Raw genomic sequence first — 20,732 nt, 5'->3', positions numbered from 1 at the left:
TATTTCGTAAAATTTGATTCACAAGTCTGGTATTTTGGGTTCCAAATCGAATCTACTTTTGAATCTCTGTCGGTGAAGATTTCTTCCATGTTTGTTTTTTTGGTTTTTCGATCACACACTTGAAAAAGCTGTAATTGCAAGGCTTGCTTCAAAATGACTGCTCTACGCTGACATGGCCTATTTTATGGGTAAACAACAACGTGACTCACACATTGTCGAAAATTCGCGAACAATCCTATGCAATATTCTTCAGCGAAAATTTCAAGATATTTCTCGAACGAACCTGCAGCGGGATTTAAGATGTTAGGGCAGTTCTTTGAACTTGGCGAAGAAATTTCGGACGCCACACGTACAAGAGAGTTGTGGTAGTGAACTAATCGCTAGTGATACATGGAAGTATGATTGCTCAGTAGATGGGGATATTTCACTTTGCCTACGGGAGTCAGGTTCAGGATTTCGAGGCCTACGCATTAGCGCAGTAGGTCAGAGTGAGGCAGAGGTAATTCGCCAAACTTAAGTAAACTTCTATCAAGTACCAAGAGTCAGGGTGTTTCACAAAAATTATGTCCTTTTAAACTTCACCACCTAGTTCGATTAAATATTACAACGTTTCATAACATCTCCACGAATTCTATGTCAAATTAAAACCTATAGTTTTTTTCAAAAAAATATTTTCCATCATCAATATCAACCGCTAATTCAAGCTCTGTCCTGCCAGTCAAGAGTTTATTTCAGAAACTTCCAGAATTCAACGTCGCGCCGAAATCGTTCGATTGCAGGCCGTCCAACGTCAAGTCGAAACACGCCGGACAATTCCGAGAATAGTTTGTCAGCTTAAATTCGTTCATGGTCGTTGCATTTGACTTCCAACGTCGTACCTCCTCCTCGAAACCTCTCGATCGTCGGAGAATTTTCTCGAACCTTCTGGAAGCTCAACCTGACACGTGCGAAGATTCTCAGTGGAACGCCCGAGGATTCACGGAGTGCGCTCGGTAATGCAGTTACTCGATCCCGCCTAATGAACATGGTAACCGAGAGCGCTATTTTACTGGTAAGATTAAAACCTACGGTAACTGATAACTAATTTGAAGCACTTCTTACCGACGAATAATGCACGAGTGTTAAAAACTGCGGCAATTTGGGGGATTTTTTACCGAAGACCATAGTCACTTGGGAAATTTCTGTTACTGACAATCGATCGGCAGAGCACATTCATCCTACGAGGGGTGGGGAGTAACCTTTAAGGGTTTGCATCTGGGGTGCATGCCGGTGAGGTAGGTGTTTGTATCCAGAACCAGCATAGCTATACTACTAACTCTAACTCAACAGATTAAAGTGTGAAGACTCTGTGAAGACTGCGGGAATGTTTCGACGGTGGCTAATCTACCTGAGTCAGCGATATGTGTTGGAACGCAGTTTTGGTGGTTCCACTGCCAAAGTCTGTGAAAATGCGGTGACGATAGTTCAACCTGCCCGAGCCCATGATCCAAGATTTAGCTAAATGAACAGAGTGTTTTATGTAAACGTAACCTGTGCCTTTTCTTCCCTATTGAAGAGAAGTTTCTTTCATTTCTTTCAATAATGAAAATTCACTGAAATAAAGGACACGACAACTCTCAATAACGACGTTGCACCCGCCAATGGCTCTAGCAAAATCTCGAACGTTACAGCACACTATGGTGATCCTTATTCAAGGAGTTGAATAATTTTTTCCGTGTCACTCGCCCAATAGACTCTAAACAATCCAAAAAAAACCCTGATTATTTTAGAATTTTATTTCAACTTCTTATGCTGAAAAAATAACGTGGCCTTTCAAGATCACTTTACAGTTTATTTCGTTCTCTCCGGTAATTTTCACGTGACAAATCTGAATCAAACGGAGATTTATCAAGTCTAATTAGCTTGTTTCAAATTTTTTCTCTTTTTCTGATAGCTTTATTTTTCTATTATTTCCAGTGGATTTATGATCAAAAATTGTAAGAATTGCGTCTTACGTACAGTGTACTTAACACGCGATTCTCAGAAAAAAATATCCTTGTAAAGAGCTAATTACACTTGATAAATCCCTGTCTGATTCAGATTTTTCCCATAAAAATTGCCAGAGAAAAAGAATGAACTGTAAAGTGATCATAAAATCCTATGTTATTCTTATGGCTAAACAAAAACCTTGCGGGGCAGCACAAGGAGTAAAGATTAAAATCTGAAAACATTACGGAATTTTTTTTGAATTATTTTTAGGTGAGTTGGGGGACTGCACAAAAAAAAAACATAGTCAATAATGTGAATAAGGACCACCCTCATGTACACACCAACTATGGTAATTATATAGTCGAAGTTCCTTTATTTTCAAAGTCGCCTCGTGATTCTGTATATTTAATTTTTCTTGGATTTTTTCTTTTGAGGGATAAAGGTTGAAGGTTTTGGTTTCGAAATAAAGTACACTCGCGATTTGAGCCATCGGATTTTTGTCGTTTATTGGCTCTTGTGGGAAAAGCCTTGCGGCATAAAAACCCACGACGTTTTATGTTGTTTACGTTTTTTCCTTTGTCAAGAAGCCAGCTTGGTCCGTGCCATTGCAATCCTCGGTTTGCGTTTGATTTTTTGATCAGAGAATCGAGGATCGTATGGCTGTTCACCCGCGTTCGGAGAATCTGGAACCATACGACCGTTCACCCGATCGTTTCGATTATTGAATTATCTCCCTTCTTTTGGGAAGCCGTATGTGAGAGAGCACAGGACTCTCTCGCCTTGGTGTCGTTGCGCGACGGACGACCGCGTCTTACTGACTATTTTTACGTGTATTGCACGCTCGCCTTCTCGTTCATTGGAGATTTGGCATCCCTGTTGACGCGAGTTGGTCGAACGCGCTAACAACCGAAAATCGCCATGGCCCCGGACGCAAAAGACTCGTAGGCACTGAACAGTAATTCCTCAGGCAAGTTGAACAACGAAATCTATTACATAATTTCAGTTTTTATTTTATAGCGAGCGCTGTCACATCGCAATTGTTCACGCTCAAAGTTATTAAGTCTAGAATTTTTGTTAATATTAAACCTCATATGTTACAACATCTACAGCAGTGTCATTAATGTCACGGTAGCATTACTGAAATAGTTTTTGTAGTTGGTTGAAGTTCCTTTGCTGAGCCCCCAGGAATCTTAAGAAAATGATGTTGCTGGAACCTGCAGGTCACGTTCAAAAACGCCTGTGAAACTCACATTAACGTCGTTAGATAATAATACACATCTTGATAAGTGGCAATGGTGCCCACACAGCAAAAATACGTCCAAAGTACGTAGTTAGGACATCTCGACAATTGTCTCGTGATAGCATTGGGATCGTCCCATGGGACTCCCATACGCTCTTAAATGTCCGCTACGTTTAAGGACGTTCCCACCAAAAACACTTTTCTTCTAATATTTTCCAAATTTTGAATACACATACTTATGAGTGCCCTTTATGTGTAGGAATTTTTTAAAACCCTTCTTGCGGTGCTAAATTTTGAAATATTGCAAGTTGAAATTTACATATTTAACATGTGATCCCTATCCTAACCCCCATTGTGGCGCACCTTTTTTTTAAGTTACTACAGTAATTTTCTTGGAATTTCTATGAAAAACTGAAAATCACTAATTGAACATATAATAAACATGTTTCTCAAAAAATAACACAAAGAAGCGGTATTCATTTAATTATAAAAAATGTTAAAAGTGAGCTACTTTTCACTTTTTTTTCATTACTTGATCAGTGAGAAACAGCGACTTGGCAACGTTGCGTTGGGCGGAAAGTTCAAAATACCGTATAGGCGTAGTAGTTGTAAATAAATGTGAACCGCTCACAGATAGGTTAACTGTAGGCTGTTGTAAAGAAAAATGCAATTTTTTAAGTATATTAAGTATTTATTATAAATTATTTTTCAACATTAATACTCGTTATGTTAACATCATCAACAATTATAGATTCAAAAATATAATCAATCATATAATTTTCATAAAAACTATAATTTTATCAAGTAACACAAAATAAAACATTTTAGAAATATATTATTTTTTAGACATAGGTATTTTTTTAATTTTCTTTTTTGGTGATTTTAAATTCTTAATCTTTGGCGAATTTTCATTTTTTAGGAAGTCTAAAACTGCCGTTAAAATTTTTTTATTTTTAGTTATTCGCACTTTGTTATTATCTAATTTTTCGCTAAACAATTGCACAATAGCATTTTCTCCACCTACTCTATAGATTTCCCTCAAATTATCACAAGAAATGTCATTTGAAGCCAATTTTTTACACATATTAACTGAAATAATATTTCTTAATTCGACTAACATTTTTAAGTTTACTTTAGTTTTATCTGAGTTGGATAACTCTTCCAAATAAATATTACTGTTTTTACATGCCTTTAATACACCACTTCGCAGGTTTAATGTATTAATTAAGTCTTGAAGTACCACAACGTCATACGCAGCGTCATGAAAAGATTCCTGATCATTATCAGGGTGTAAGAAGTCGTTACTTAAACTCTCTAATTTAAATTGACCCGGTCCTTTCCTATCAACCAAAGACTTTCTGAACAATGATAAAGTGTCAGCAAAACCAACAATTAAATCTAAAAGTTCGACTTTAACATTCATAATAGCTCGTAAGAGTCGTGGTACGTCAAAGCGAGCATTATGTGCAACTAATAAACATTTCTGTTGTCCATCGGATAAGCTAATTAAAAATTGTTGAAAAGATTCTAAAGCATCAGAAATTTTGAGTGTTACGACTTGTTTGTCTCCGTAGAATAAGTCTCCATATTTATGATGAAGTTTAGTAACTGTAGTGGCTGACGATGAAATTTCGGTCTTCGTGTGTACATAGATATTAAAAATTTTACAATCACAGATCGCTGCAATTTGTATAATATGAGCATCTGAGGCGAATCCAGTTGTTTCTAAATCAAAGTAAACAATTTTTGTTTCATCATCTAATGCAATATTATTATTATCATCACAGTGTTTACGCACGTAATTGTTTATTTTATCCATTCCACAATTACTCTTATAAGTTATACCTTCATGTCTTTCGGTATTTTTACGTAAAAGTTCTCGTTTCTGTTTTAATTCTATACGTCTTAATTTTTTTGCTTTAGACTTACTCATTGCCAATCGTTTTTCTCGTTTCATTTCACTTCGTTTAACATAATTGACTGTGTGAGATCCAGCAGGAATATTCAGTCTTTGCTTAATATTTATAATACTTCGTTCACCGTCATTTTTAGCGCAGACGGCGTCAGCTACCCTAATATCACAAGAAAAGCTAGTACTTAAACACTTGTTTTTGTGTGCTTTGTTTGCTATAATATTGTTAAAACTTTCATTGCCTTGACTTGAAGCGGCAATAGAAAATTTATGAGAGTTTTGTGCGTATTTATCGAACAAATGTAATAATTCTTCATACAAGGTTTCATCAGATAGGTTTAGAGCATGATTTTTACTTGGGTTACACCACTTTCCACAGTTTTCATGTCTGCTAAAAATATGATCCGGTATTTGTCTCAAATTTCTAGCTAAGTTTTCGGAATTGCCCTTATTTTGTGCAACAGCGTATGAAAAACACTTTTTTAAATGAGGAATAACATTTGTTTTATTTAACTCTCTAAACTTATCGCGTAATTTATATAACTCTTTTCCAAAATTTTTGGTTAAATGATTTTTGTCGGCTAATTTATGATACTTTTGACCTGGGTTATCTGCTCTTACTGCTGCAATCATTGAGCTGTCTTCATCTCCTACAATAACACGTACTTGTAGTCCTGCTTTCTTTAAGATGTTGCTGTGATTAACAAGTTGAACTCCTGCATCAGCTTCCATTGCCTTAGCACTTCCGCAGAAGTTCAATCTACAATCATGATCATCTTTTTTATGCCCCATATCACATTTCTTACATTTTCTATTTCTAGTTGCGTAGTCTAGAATTTTTCCTGACAAGAAACCGATGATAGTGCTATAACCGTTCAAACTATCATAGCTACGCCCGTTACCGCGTTTAGACCAGCCCATATCAAATGACACAATGATATTTATTATTTCACCTAGTGTATTATCAAATAAATTTTGATTATCATTTGAGGAAAGCGTAAGGACATCTAACTGCGGGAAAATATCTTGGGCAATCTCCACTGGTCTGAAATAATAAATAAAAATAGTTAAAATAAAAAAATTAAACCAGATTTACAATTATTTTTTTTTTATTTTATGTAGACAATTCAATGCCGTGAAATTAATAGCAATACATTTTTTGTAAAAAATACAAGTATATAATGTAGATTAGTGCTTGTCAACTTATTGAATATTTAATTCAATTCTTGATCGAAATATTGTAAATAATTACAACAAGATAAAGTCTCTCCTTTATTTTGTGTAAAAATAAATGTTGTTGTATATTATACATTTACTGATAGCATAATAATTATAAATCACCAGTTTATGTATAATATTCAAATCCTAAGATATAAATTGAAACAAAATAATAACTACTTCTGCTTAATATTATATTACAAATAATTCATTCGTAGAAAATATAATTTTACAATTTTTCAATAAATTATATTACAATTTTATAAAAATCAGTGTTGAGAAAATGATTTATAATTATTATGATGATCAGCATCAGTCCATTGAACAGTTCAAATGAATTAGAATAGATGCTTACAATGTGTCACACAGCTTTTTGACATTTTTTATCACCAATTCTTTTTCCTCAGAAGCAGCTCGCTTGCAACTTTCTTTAGCTTCTAATTCTATTGCTTGACCAACTACAACTTCGTACTTTTTATAAATTTTGTCTATTACTCGAGGTAAATTGGCACAAGCAAGAATTTTATTTAAGCCAGTATTTCCAACACCGGCATGAATAGCCCCTGAAACATTCAAATAGTAAATATCATAAATTTCTTATAAAATAATTGTAAAGCTATTAATTATGTCAATTCAAGTTTTTTACTTTTACACATAAATAGAATATTGCGAATTCACTTACCTAAAACCACGGACATATTGACATCAGAAACACCATTGGTGGACTCTGCGGTATTAACATTATTATATCTGCCACAAGTATCACATTTTATCTTAAACTTTACGTGAAGTCCTTCTCTGTTATAGCCGTACATTTTTTCCATGTCTAAAAGACTGCTGCAGCTGGTGCATTTGAGGTTTTTAGCTAATTTTTCCAATGCAACTATACAATTCCCATCTGGAATTTTACATTGAGTAGTTTCATGCAGTGTTTCGAGAATTTTTGTTTTTTTAGCTTCTGACATAGCTGTTAGAGCTTTAGCTACTCTATCGCCTACTTTTTTTTTCACAAACCTCCCATTCTTCAAACGTGAAGTCATTATAAATAAATTATTTTTTAACTCCAAAATAAAAGTAACCTCAAAACATTAAAACTCTGTAGCACACGTCTCAGATATAATAATAATATACAGAAAGAGAATACAATGTTGCCAGATCTGAGAAACGACGCAATGGGTATATTTTTGGACTTCTGCGCACGTTCGCGCCACTGAAAATGTACACTGCACCTCAACTTTTTGTTATTGCATCATAGTATAGTTTACATAGGGGGACTGTTTTAGAAGTTGAGGACCACTGCTAGGTGGGAACGTCCTTAACGGAATGAGACAGTCTGACTGACGTCATTACGACGTCTAAAGGTTTGCTTATAAGCCATATCCCCAGGACGTCTCTTAGACTGCTAACACAGTAGAGTGAAGACATCGATAAGACATTATCGAGACTGCATTAAGACGTCCCTAAGATATTGTTAAGACTATATAAAGTTGGTATTAACACGATCTTCAGACTGGATAGAGACGTCCATGGAATATCATTGAGACTACAAAAAGACGCTTACGGATTAGATATTTAGACTGGACGAGACGTCCGTTGAACTTAATCCGGATTGTATCAAGACGTCCATGGAACATCATCGATACTGTAAAAAGACGCTTACAGGATAAATATTTAGACTAGATAGAGACGGCCATGGGACTTAATCGAGACTGTATTAAGACATCCATGGAATATTACCCGAGCTGCATAAAGATGCTCGTGGGATACTGTCTAAACTGTATCAAGACACCGATGGGAAATCAATCAAATTGTGTTAAGACGTCAATACGACCCATGGAATAGAACGAAAAAGGGGCGTTCTCATATGTACATTTTCAGCGGTATACTGTCACAAGTATTCACCTAATCTATGTAAAAAAATTTATGTAGACTCCTCGGAATTGCGCATATGTGTACTCAATCTGAAGTCCAGTTATTCAAAATTGAATAACGCACAATAATAGCCGACGAGACATACGGATAATGCTCGGGTGGACTCAACTTATATACCGATGAGATACACAATCAAAGCAATATAAAGGTGAGAAGTATACGCACGAGACCCTCCTAAACAGACGATATTGGATTTAATAATTGATGAAGTACACACAAGTATATTGAAAAACATATAATTTGTATATTGCACATACATAGAAACAATTACACTCTCGGTCTTTGCCCGACAGGATTCGTACTTAATATCAACTAATAATATTAGATATGTATTGTAACGCTAAATTCTGATACCCTCGGAGAAGGACTTACAGTTGACACTTTGGCGCGATTTTCCACTTATTCAGAATATTAAACTATAACAAAATAAATTATGTCGGGCGCCAGACGCGTTAGCGTCGATTTGCAAACAATAATACGAATCAATAAAAATAACATGAAACCGTAAGAAAAATAAATAGGTCGGGAAAAGCGATACAATGCAAGAATTTACTTAAACTACACGTCACTGGGCGACGTGATCTTTCCTAAGTTGCAAATGACGCTACGAAAATTATTATTCTGTCAATTAGACACGAGAGAACTTTACTGCAATCAGTAGTAAACAAGGTAACGATAGCTCGGTAGACAATACGACGAATTCACCATAGATTATAACCAGTACGAAAGATTGACATTCATTAACAATTTACAAAATCGGTAGCGTAAACGATCGACTAGATAACTTTCGGTAGAATTATTCATAAACGATAGAATCAATAATTTATAACGATTACGGATCTGAGGAATTGAACAATGAATACCTAAACATAACTTTTGAGAGAATACAAAATACAAAATTATGAAAGAGTAAGAAATTCGGAGAGTTCACAAAATAAAGAAATACACTAAATACACCGCAGTACAAAAGAATCAAGAATAATACGCAGAACTTAACGTAACAAGATACGGAGAAAAGAATAACAGGCAGAAATAATATAAAATTGCCAATAGCAATAAAAAGAAGTTGCGGTAATATTTAGAGGCTGATTCTACGCTCGGTTGTACTCCAAGGAACTCGATATACGATACAATAAGCACAAAAATAAATAAAAATATAATAAGCAATAACAGAAATAAAATATAAGGCACACTAGTATTACAAAAAAGTATGGAATGAAACGTAAAGCCAATAGAGCTCAAAATACGATAGAAAATACAGAAGCAGACTAATAGAAATTCACAAATAATCATAAAAGTTATAAATACAAAAGAATTAATTATTCGGCAGTTACGAGGTCGCTCAGACACGAAAATAATTAATTACTGAAATCATGCAGTCACATGGCGGCTTACTGCAACTCTAATCCGTGGACCATGATTCACACAAAACTGGCATCGCACGATGCAACCAAGAAACGATAAATACGATATTAATGACCGAAATCATGCAGTCATACGGCGGCTTATTGCAACTCTAATCCGTAGACCATGATTCACGTAAAGCCGATAAATACCATAAGAAAGAATAGAAATTATGAGCAACTTCGTAACGATACAATACAGAGGCAGAAGCCTTACCTTACTCGATGATCTCAGGCACACAACACTGAGCTTAATTTAAATAAAACTTATAATGACCAAAAGAAAATAGGAAGGAAGGAAGGAACTTGAATTTACGGAAAGAATCTATCGGCAGAACAAAACAATAATAATAATGAAACGGTAGCGGTATAAAAGACGATAGGAACGATAGAAACGATAACGATAAAGGAAGAAGTGTCGATAGCTTGCATCGGGAGGATGTAGAAATTCGTTGATGTCACCCAGCAGGTCAAGCGTAGAATAGAAGGAGGTCGGAGTTCGGCTCGCCGATCTCGCGGTTGCCGTGAGGTGATTCTTCTTCCCTTTGATTGGTTGGTTGACCCCCACCGCAAATAGGCCATCCCCCTGTGGCGAATATTGGTTACGGCTTGGTCATGCGTTTTCGAAGATTACTGCTAGATGTGGCGTAATGTGCTGCTCGTGATTTCGTCATTGACACCAACTCGTACGATTTAATAGCTGCTTCAGTTTACTGTCCAGGTTGCTTATCATCGGGGACTTCTTTGACAGAGGCATACAAAGGGTGCCCCTCTCGGTCAGAATTACCGAGTGGAGAGTGACGCCTCACTGTTCACTTTCACCGGCTTTTGTACATGCAGTAGCCGGCTGCCTATACCCGAGGTCGTGCAGTCAGACGGTTGGCTAAACCGTGGACCACGACTCACACAATTAGTCCTTGCCGACAGGAGGGCTGCGTCAATCATCGGAACGATGGCTTTATCAATCTGGACGTAGTGGTTTGGGGTCGGTCCGGCACCAGGCTGGTAAGTCGGAAGATGGCAGGCTATGGTCTGCCCTTCACGCCATCCTCACGGCATCCGATAGAGCGGGTGGCTGGTTCCTCCTTGAGGAGCGGTGCCCTCGGCCGTCGCGTCGGGAGGATTTTTATCTCCCTGTTCACCGGCAGTCGAGGCGATACGGAAGGTTCGGGTGGATGCTACCCCAGGTGTATAGAAGTGCACCAAGGTAGCCAGTATAGTCTGGTTAGACCGTCGGTAGGCGAAGTCGTCGAGAGCTGGAAACGGTAGATATCGGTCCCTCGGTGGTCGGGATCGTTGTCGTCCAAGTACCTTATTAGCGTGCGCCGAAGCGCGAAATACAGAATTTACAAAGAATGAATTAGTTAAAAGTAGTTATTGCGTATTTTGTATCGAGTTCGGTTAGAGTACCTTGCTGAGAACGCATAAACTAGAAATAATAACGGTTGTGTGCCCTTGTGACGGGCGACTCTGAAACGCCACGTTACAGTATATTATACATATACTTATAGATAATATGATAAGTATACATAACCGCTTCGCTAAACCATCCCATTTAGAATGAATTTATACATACGTTTCTTGAATTTAAAAAAAAACTCATGGAGAAAATAAAATAATTTTGTTTGTGCTGTCGCAATAAACTGAAAAGGAAATTGCCGTATTTGGAATAAAATATTGGAGCGAAATTTCACCATTGCAATCTTCTGAACTTAATAATACTCAAACTTACATATGAAGAAAACCCAACAAATGAAATTCAAAAAAGCTTCAACAGGCGAATAATACTACTGTTGAGAAACAAAAAAAAATCTTTATGCTGATAGCTTATTTGTTAGAGAAGAAAAAAAAACTCATGAAAAAAAGAAAATAATTTTGTTTGTGCGGTTACAATAAAACCTAAAAATTAATGAGCGCGTGCTACGAATTATGACTCTACACTTTAGATTTCTCATTGGAATTGATGTCTTTGGAACGAAATATTGCAGCAGTATTTTACCATTGCAATCTTATAAACGTATTAATACACTTACATAGGAAGAAAACCCAACAAATCAAATTAAGAAGAAAAGGTTTAACAGTCGAACATTACTGTTAAGAAACAAAAAGTAAATCTTATGCTGATAGCACATTTGTTGAAAAAAATCACAATATTTTAACGTAACACGGTCTTTTATAGAGCTGCAGCTCTATAAATTACCTTATAATTACGTTAATTCGACAATTATATAGTCTATCATGATAGAATCAGTCTATCTTTTCTACTCACTCTCATTCTACTATGGAGGTGTGGTTGAGGAGAAATTCTTAGGATTCGCTTATATATTGGCATCGATGATTTCGTCCTCGTTATTATTTGCCACGTTCTTATCAGTCCAGTCTTCGACAGCCACGGAATTTTCAACCACTGCATTGCCAACAATATTTTGATTAACTTGTTGTTTTTCTTTGTTGTTGATCCTGTTGTTGTTAGGGCCCTCATCATGATCGGTCACGGTTTCCAGATTATTTACAGCGTTCGTTGTTTTAGTTTTTCTGAAAAATATTTGTGTGCAAAAACCATTGGGAGTATTCCGTAGTATGGTGATAATGAGCTTAATGTGGCCTTTCTATACACACACACACACATATATGGATGTTTCGGCAAAGTATCGAATAGTTAAATGTGTGTCTCGCGACACTTAAAATCGTCCTCGCACATGTACGCACACTCGCGTGCAATGTTTACTTGCCGTCTCTGTGTCAAATCTCGCCTCTTGCCCGTGTCGCGACTCAAAACCTATCAGCTGTATCTCATGTATTTTCTACTGTCTCGAAATCATGTATGTGTATAATCTATGTGTTCTCTCGCTCTGTAAATCTTCACTCTCTGTAACGTTCTCTTGCGATACGGTCTGTATCGCAACATCGAAACCAATAGAAGTCTCGTTTATCGGTAATCTCAACATCATTTTCGTTTCATTCACACTCCTTCTCATCACTCATTCGCGGATCCCACGTCGATGATCCATATCCTTTTGCCATCTCTCTAAACATTTTCTGGTCTTTCGAGCCGGATCAGTCGCGAATCGAATCGGATCATTCGCAAATCGAGTCAAATCTTTCGAATCTTTGCGACTTACGGGAAAACGAATTAGCTAGTGAGTGAAACGGAACTATCGCATGTGGATCAAGTTGTGAAAGTTCACGTTATCAAAGTGAACAATCTCGTTATCGGTGAAAACCATCAACAAAAATCAGTCGCGTCCGTTAAATTCAAACGTGCGGTTTCCTCTGTAGTGACCGTGACTAAGATCTGAGCGTCAAGAACACCGGTCTCTCGAAGTGTGAATCGCGTCGCGCTACTATCAGTGTGTTTGTGTCTCGTTCGTGAAAACTCAGCTCGTCGCGTGAGTTTAAATCCTCTCGTACATCAACATGTCGATCGAAGAACATATCGAACGTCAAAACGACTACATTTGGCGCATCTCTCGTGCCGTCGACAACCTGCGCAAGCTCGGCGAGGCAAAAATCACTTACGGGCAGGTGAAGTCGCGGCTTAATGCTTTAAATTCAAGTTGGAATAAGTTCCAAGATGATCACGAAAAGATCAGCGAGATCAAGTTCGCAGCAAAAGGTGATCAACTCGACGCGATCAAAAAGCTTTCGTACTTCGCGAAAGATTATTACGGACTGTGTGAAGAGCACTTCTTGAGTGGCGAAGGAGTGATGCTTGATCTTCTCGAATCGCTAAAGCCTGCGCCTGCAGCAACCGCGCAAGCCGCTGCAGCTCCTCAAGACACACCAGCAGGAGGATCATCAAAACGGTTACCGCGTATCGAACTGCCCGCTTTCGCGGGCAGCTACTCAGAATGGAAGCCGTTTCACGACCTCTTCTCGTCGATGGTTCGCGAAAATTCGCAACTTTCGGAAGTGGAAAAGCTGCACTACCTCAAAACCAGTGTGACCGATGAACCGTTACAACTCATCAAAAACATTTCTCTCACCGCAGAAAACTTCCCTCGAGCTTGGGAAACTCTCGTCTCACGATACGAAAACAAGCGGCTTCTGACTGACTCTCATCTCGTGACACTTTTCGCGATTCCTCGTGTCACAAAAAAATCATCATCGGAACTAAAGAGCTTGCACAGCAACACTTGCGAAGCTCTTGGCGCGCTCGAACTTCTCGATAGTCCCGAGAAATTAGGGGATCACATCATCGTGCACATGACGATTCGCAAGCTCGACCCAGCATCTCTCGAAGAGTGGGAGAAAAGTGTTAGCGAGAAACTCGAGCCCCCCTCGTTTGAGGAGCTCAAGGCGTTTCTCATCGGTCGCATCCACACCCTCGAAGCCGTGGAGCAAGCTCATGCTCACAATCAAATCGCGACGTCGAAACCGCACTCATCGCAAGGAAGGTCAAATCTTTAGACGACAAGGTCACATACAGCGCAATCAAAGGAACAGTCGTGTGCTTGTTGCAAAGGCAACCACTACATCGCGTTCTGTTCGACCCATCGCGACAAATCTCTCGATCAAAGAAGGGAAGTGGTTTCTGCGAAAAAGCTTTGCTTCAATTGTCTCAGTCCACATCAGCAGAAGGACTGTCGATCCAACAAAATGTGTCGCGTGTGCAACGGTCGACATCATTCCTTGCTGCATCGAAACTCTTCCTCAATCTCGACAGCTGCCAACAGCGGCACATCTCAAGGACAGGCTGCAGTAGCGCAACCTGCAATGCAGAACGCACCGATCTCGAACAGCGCCTCTCAGGTGAGCAACCACTCAGCTCAGCCTACAATGATCAAGCGCTCTCCAGTTCTTCTCGCCACAGTGCAATTGATCGCCTCGAATCCGTAGACTGGACAAAGAATCATCGCTCGCGCTCTACTCGATCAAGGATCCGAAAGTTCATTCGTCACGGAGTCGCTAGCGCAACAATTGCGACTACGTCGGCATCAAGCAACGATACCGATCATTGGCGTCGGAGCTCATCAATCGGCAGTGACTCGCGGCATCGCGACATTGAAACTCCAATCTCGTGCTCACACCTCGTTCTCGTGTCAGGTGGAGGCACTCGTGCTTCCACGACTCACATCGTATCTACCCTCATTTCGACTTCTCGTCGAAGACTGGCCTCATCTACGAGGACTCAACCTCGCGGATCCAAGCTTTGCACATCCCAGTCAAATCGACGTAATTCTCGGAGCTGACATCTATAGCAACATCATTGGTCAAGGAGTTCGAAGAGGAGCACCAGGAACACCAATCGCGCAAGAAACTCAGTTCGGTTGGGTCCTCTCCGGCTGCGTTTCAGCGAAAGCAGCAAGCCCCTCGTATGGCGCAGTCCAAGGCTTCCAATGCTCCCTCGATCACGAACTGCTCGATCTCGTGCAGCAGTTTTGGAAGCAGGAGGAAGTGTCGAAACGTTTGGCACTAACTTCCGAAGAAGAGCGTTGTGAGCAACACTTTCGCGAAACGGTTTCTCGAACTGCATCCGGTCGTTACGTAGTTCGGCTGCCGCTCAAGGATAATTCGGTAGAGCTCGGTAACTCGCGGAATCCCGCGCATAAAACGCTCCTTCGTTTGGAGAAACGGTTCGGTAGTGACGCGAAACTCAAGGAGGCTTACTCGAGCTTCCTTCGTGAATATCGTGAACTCGGGCACATGCGTCACGCTATCAATACACCTGAAGACAATTCCCGGGTGTTTTATCTTCCCCATCACGGTGTAGTTCGCGACAGCAGTTCAACAACAAAGTTGCGTGTCGTGTTCAACGGGTCTCAAAGAACCAACCTCGGACTCTCTCTCAATGACAATCTTCTTGTCGGTCCAAAAGTGCAAACCGACCTCGCGGGCGTTCTCTTACGCTGGCGACAATATCCAGTCGCGTTCTCATCAGACATCGTCAAGATGTACCAACAAATTTTGGTCCACAATGATGATCAAGATTTTCAGCGAATCCTCTGGAGGGAAGAACCAGAGCTACCGATTGAAGAATATCAACTGACTACGGTAACGTATGGTCTTGCAAGCGCTCCGTATCTAGCGGTCCGTGTTCTTCATCAACTCGTTCAGGACGAAGGTGAGCAGTATCCCTTTGCGAGCCACGTCATTCTCGAGAACACGTACGTCGACGACATCCTCTCAGGAGCAGAGGACGTTGATCAAGGTCGCGAGAAAATCAACGAACTCAATCAATTGCTCAAGGCGGGCGGCTTTGAACTTCAAAAGTGGACTTCAAGCTACCCAGAAACTCTCGTTGACATTTCTCGAAACCATCAAGAGATCGCGATGCATCTAAATCTCGATCAAAGTCCATTCTTTCGGGCTCTCGGCCTTGCGTGGAGACCATACATCGACGCGTTCGCGTTCTCCCCGCAAATTCATCGAACTCGGGACAATTTCACGAAACGAAAGTTCTCTCACAAACCACGCGGCTCTTTGTTCCTCTCGGATGGCTCACGCCGATCACGATCAGAGCCAAAATCTTTATGCAGGAATTGTGGGCACTCGGTTTCGACTGGGACGAGCCGCTCTTAGCTATCACCATCTCACGATGGATCAGGTTGAGTTCAGCATCTCTCGGGATAGAGATCCACGGTTTCGCGGACGCCTCTCAAAGTGCATTAGGTGCAGTGATCTACGCGCGAACGTATATCAACACTAACGAAGTGCGCGTTTCACTAGTGTGCGCGAAAACTAAAGTAGCGCTGGTAAAGAAGGTGACAATTCCTCGTTTCGAACTCTGTGCTGCGAATCTTCTCGTCCGGTTGATGTGCCATGTGGAAAAGACTCTTAATTTCGAAAACACCTCGGTTTATCTGTGGACGGATTCCACAGTCGCGCTCGCGTGGACCAAAAGCCACCCATCGCGGTGGAAAGAATTCGTTCGTAATCGCGTAACGGAAATCCAAGAGTTCGCGCGCGCTCGTTGGTATCACATCTCGGGTTCTGAAAACCCCGCTGATCTTGCGTCTCGTGGTGCATCTCCGGAGCAACTCCAAAAATCAGAACTTTGGACCTTCGGACCATCCTGGCTCTCGAAGCCTTCTGTCAATTGGCCATCCTTATCTCCGCGACCGGAAGAAAACATTCATCTCGAGGAAAGAAAAGGGCTGTCGACGCACATCGCAACAGCTAAGCCGCTACAAATCTGGGATCTCGTCGATCGCTACTCAAAACTATCGACTCTCCTCAAAGTCACATCATTGTGTAAACGCGCAGCAAATCGGTTCCTCGCGAAGACGACATCGAATCACGTAATCACGTCTATCACTGTCGGACCGATCTCTACTCTCGAATTGAGCGACGCCCAACTGTTTTGGACCAAGGTGACCCAGCAGGCGTACTTCGCAGAAGAAATTCGCCAAATGGAGACAAGCTCAAATCTCATTCGAAGTCATCCACTATCGCGACTCACGCTGTTCATCGATTCGAACGGATTCCTCAGAGTCGGTGGTCGACTGAATCACTCATTGCTTTCGTATGACGAAAAGCACCCGTTCATCTTGCCTCGCGAATCATCGTTCTCCACATTGATCATCGATCATCATCATCGGTTGACGCTCCACGGAGGTCCGCAACTCACTCTCGCTACAATCCGACAGCGGTACTGGATCCTGGGAGGAAGAGTACCGATCCGCATGTTCATACATCGTTACGTTCCTTGTGCGCCACTCTCAGCAGCCAACAGATGGTCCAACTCAGTCTCAAGTCACACAATCAAGGCCGTTTCTTCACTCTGACGTTGACTACGCTGGTCCATTCTCGATTCGAGCCTCCCGCGGAAGAGGAGCAAAATCATGCAAGGGATATATCGTTATCTTCATCTGCTTCACGACCTCGGCTGTGCATCTCGAGCTAGTTTCGGACTACACGAAGGAGACATTCATCGCGGCGTACAAACGCTTCACATCTCGACGAGAAATTTGTGCCTCGATGGCAAGCGATTGTAGAACGAATCTCGTCGGCGCAGACTCAGAACTTCGCCGTCTTCTCGCTGCATCGTCAAAGGAGTTCTCAGAAATCGCAAACATCCTCGCGTCACACGGAACCCAGTGGCGGTTCAATCCTCCCTCCGCGCCTCATTTTGGTGGAAAATGGGAAGCCGGAGTCAAATCGGTCAAATTTCACCTCAAACGAGTCATCGGAGATGCGACTCAAACGTTCGAGCAATTCGCGACGTTCCTCACGCAAGTAAAAGCCACGCTCAACTCTCGACCTCTTTGCGCTATCTCGGACGATCCACGGGATCCAAGTGCCTTGACTCCAGGACACTTTCTCGTCGGCTCAGCATTGAACACCATTCCTGAGCCGTCACTCATCGAGGTGCCAGTTCAACGGCTGTCGCATTGGCAACACTCGCGTCAAATGCCGGAGCATTTTTGGAAACGGTGGAGTACGGAGTATCTTCAGTCCTTTCAAAACCTCTCGAAATGGCAGACTCATTGCGGGAACATCAAAATCGGATCCATCGTTCTCGTAAAAAACGAAAATCTACCTCCATCTGTGTGGCCCCTCGCGAAAGTGATCGAAGTGCATCCGGGAACCGACGGTCTCGTTCGCGTTGTGACCGTTAAAACGAAATCCGCTGTGTTAAAACGTCCAATCGTAAACTTGTGTGTGCTTCCAGTGTCCTTTTAAGACAATTATTGACTCTAAGAATGAATAACGCACGGCGGGCGGTAATATAATTTCGCGATCGTTACCGATAGCGAAGCGGGCGGTATGTTTCGGCAAAGTATCGAATAGTTAAATGTGTGTCTCGCGACACTCAAAATCGTCCTCGCACATGTACGCACACTCGCGTGCAATGTTTACTTGCCGTCTCTGCGTCAAATCTCGCCTCTTGCCCGTGTCGCGACTCAAAACCTATCAGCTGTATCTCATGTATTGTCTACTGTCTTGAAGTCATGTATGTGTATAATCTATGTGTTCTCTCGCTCTGTAAATCTTCACTCTCTGTAACGGTCTCTTGCGATACGGTCGCAATCGAAACGAAATAGTATTTTCTATGACAAAAGTCACAATGTAGTTTTGTGCATGGATATAAATTTTTCAGGAATGAGTTTCCGGGGATGAAACAAAAGAATTACAAAAAAGGGCAAAAGATTACAGTCATTCATTTCAAAACTATCAATGTATTTATTTCGAAGAAGTTTCCGTGACGTCACGAATTAAACTGCAGTTAAAAATAAAAAAAAAAATGAAAAAATTCGACTATATGGTTCACAGATTTCGTATTTCGATTTTCTCACCGAATTCAAATAAGCATATCTCGGTTTAAGGAAGTATCTAGAGACTTGAAAAAAAGAAATTAAATGCTTTCAGCTCTATTTCTCAACGCTATAAGTTACTTAAACGTCCACTGATGGCGACACATCAATATCCTTAAAAACTGCAGAAATAATTACGTTTTTCTAAGTTTTTCACAAATTTAACACCTAAATCTTGGACAAGAAACTTTCGATCCCAAATCACCACAGCAGGGCACATTGTTTTCACTCACAGAGATGATCCAACTGTATGATAGGTTTGAAAAAGAAATTGCTAGAGAAATCAGTAAGTAGGGGTATGAAAAGACTGGAAAAATGCGAAAAAATGAGAAAGAAAAGCGTTTCTTCAAAACTGGGTCGGGTCAAACACTTGCTAAATTGGATTTTATTGTTCCATTCTATATATATATATATATATATATATATATATATATATATATATATATATTATTTAACATCCCATGGCATTTGGTAATTTATCGAAAAAAATTTTTTTTAATGATTTTATCCTGAAAAAATGTTTTTTTGATACATTATTAAATGCTATGGGCTTTAAAAAAAAAATTTTTTTTTGAAACATTCGAAATAAAAAAAAAACTATAACGAGATGGAATATCGTAAGGAAACTTACACAAAATACGTAGAATTGGGTGTTCTTTTACATATCACTTTAAAAAAAGACTATAACCCTTTAAAAAACAATCGCAAATCACCAAAAATGTAAGAATTAAGGTCAACAACACTTCTTATAAAGTTTTAGTATTTTTTTTTTTTTATTTGAAAAAAACACCCAACATTTCAACAAAAACAAAATCAAATTTGAGTCATCAATGCCCAAATTATGAGCATATAAAGAAAATCATCAACACTTCTTTTAGTTAGTACAAAAACGTATGTGAAGCTAAATTAAAAGGGGTCGCGTTAAAACCTCGGTGATTTGGCATATATATATATACGAGGTATTCCACTTTCAAACCTTACTTTTTTATTTTTGGCTCAATATTTGTTCAGTTATTATACCCATTGAAAGAACCGCTGTATTTTTTCAGAATTTTTTGTCCATCCACTCGTGAGGTGTGACTTTATTTCATTTGTATATAACTTGCCAAAAAACAGACCCAATTAAACTTCCTTTTCTTTTGAATGGTTAGTTTTTTACCGTACTTTTCAAATGCGATAATGAAAAAATGGTTAATTATTTTGAAATATTAATTTTTTTCTTTTTGAATTACAAAACAATAGAAGGAACAGCATAACCGCGGTGAAACTAGTTTGAAAAATCGTTAATTTGGCCACTTTTTTTTACTTTTTGAAAAAAAAAATCAAAATATTTATTTGGACGATTTTTCGGCTAGTTATAGACGATTGAAAAAAAAAATCACAACTCATGAGTGGATGGACGAAAAATTCTGAAAAAAATACAGAGGTTCTTTCAATAGATATAACAACTGGAAAAATATTGAACCAAAAATAGAAAAATAAGGTTCGGATGTAGTTGATTTGGCGTGGAATACTTTATATAGAAATTTACTAAGTGCACTGCCGATTGAAATATTTATTTTCAGAATATTTTGGCAGAAAAAAATATCTGAAATGTGCAGAAAGAACACATTCAAATTACATGTACAAAATTAACGGCAATATAACAAATATTGTTACTCTCACCATAGTATTCTTGTAATTTGCGTCAGTCGATAGACGTTGTTTCACTTCCGCCAAATCGGCTTCTTTCTTCAAAGGAAAAGCTTTCAGAATTTGACTCTCGGTTTTATCAATTTCTTCATCGGTAGTCTTCGCTGCCA

At 39.6% G+C, this 20,732-nt stretch overlaps 2 protein-coding genes across 5 annotated transcripts in view; both read left to right on the top strand.

Annotated features, from left to right (window-relative positions):
- Window positions 1-20,732, top strand: part of LOC124292641 (two pore potassium channel protein sup-9-like) — a 1,036,556-nt gene that overhangs the window by 355,579 nt on the left and 660,245 nt on the right. The window lies entirely within an intron of this gene.
- On the top strand, window positions 14,273-18,298 carry LOC124296586. The gene is made up of 4 exons (XM_046746619.1): window positions 14,273-14,425; window positions 14,513-15,913; window positions 16,153-17,286; window positions 17,339-18,298. Exons 1-4 carry the CDS (start codon window positions 14,273-14,275, stop codon window positions 18,296-18,298), a joined length of 3,648 nt encoding a protein of 1,215 aa, XP_046602575.1.

The sequence above is a fragment of the Neodiprion lecontei genome, chromosome 1 (assembly GCF_021901455.1).
Source record: "Neodiprion lecontei isolate iyNeoLeco1 chromosome 1, iyNeoLeco1.1, whole genome shotgun sequence".
NCBI lineage: Eukaryota > Metazoa > Arthropoda > Insecta > Hymenoptera > Diprionidae > Neodiprion > Neodiprion lecontei.
Note: the sequence above shows the minus strand (reverse complement) of the source record. Positions and strands in the feature narration are given on the sequence as shown.

What these genes read in the sequence shown, in the direction of transcription:
- LOC124296586 (XM_046746619.1), top strand. Translation starts at nt 14,273, where the DNA reads ATGTGTCGCGTGTGCAACGGTCGACATCATTCCTTGCTGCATCGAAAC. An exon ending in TCTCGAACAGCGCCTCTCAG is followed by an intron (nt 14,426 to 14,512) that starts GTGAGCAACCAC and finishes TCGAATCCGTAG; the next exon opens with ACTGGACAAAGAATCATCGC. An exon ending in CAAGCTACCCAGAAACTCTC is followed by an intron (nt 15,914 to 16,152) that starts GTTGACATTTCT and finishes ATCTTTATGCAG; the next exon opens with GAATTGTGGGCACTCGGTTT.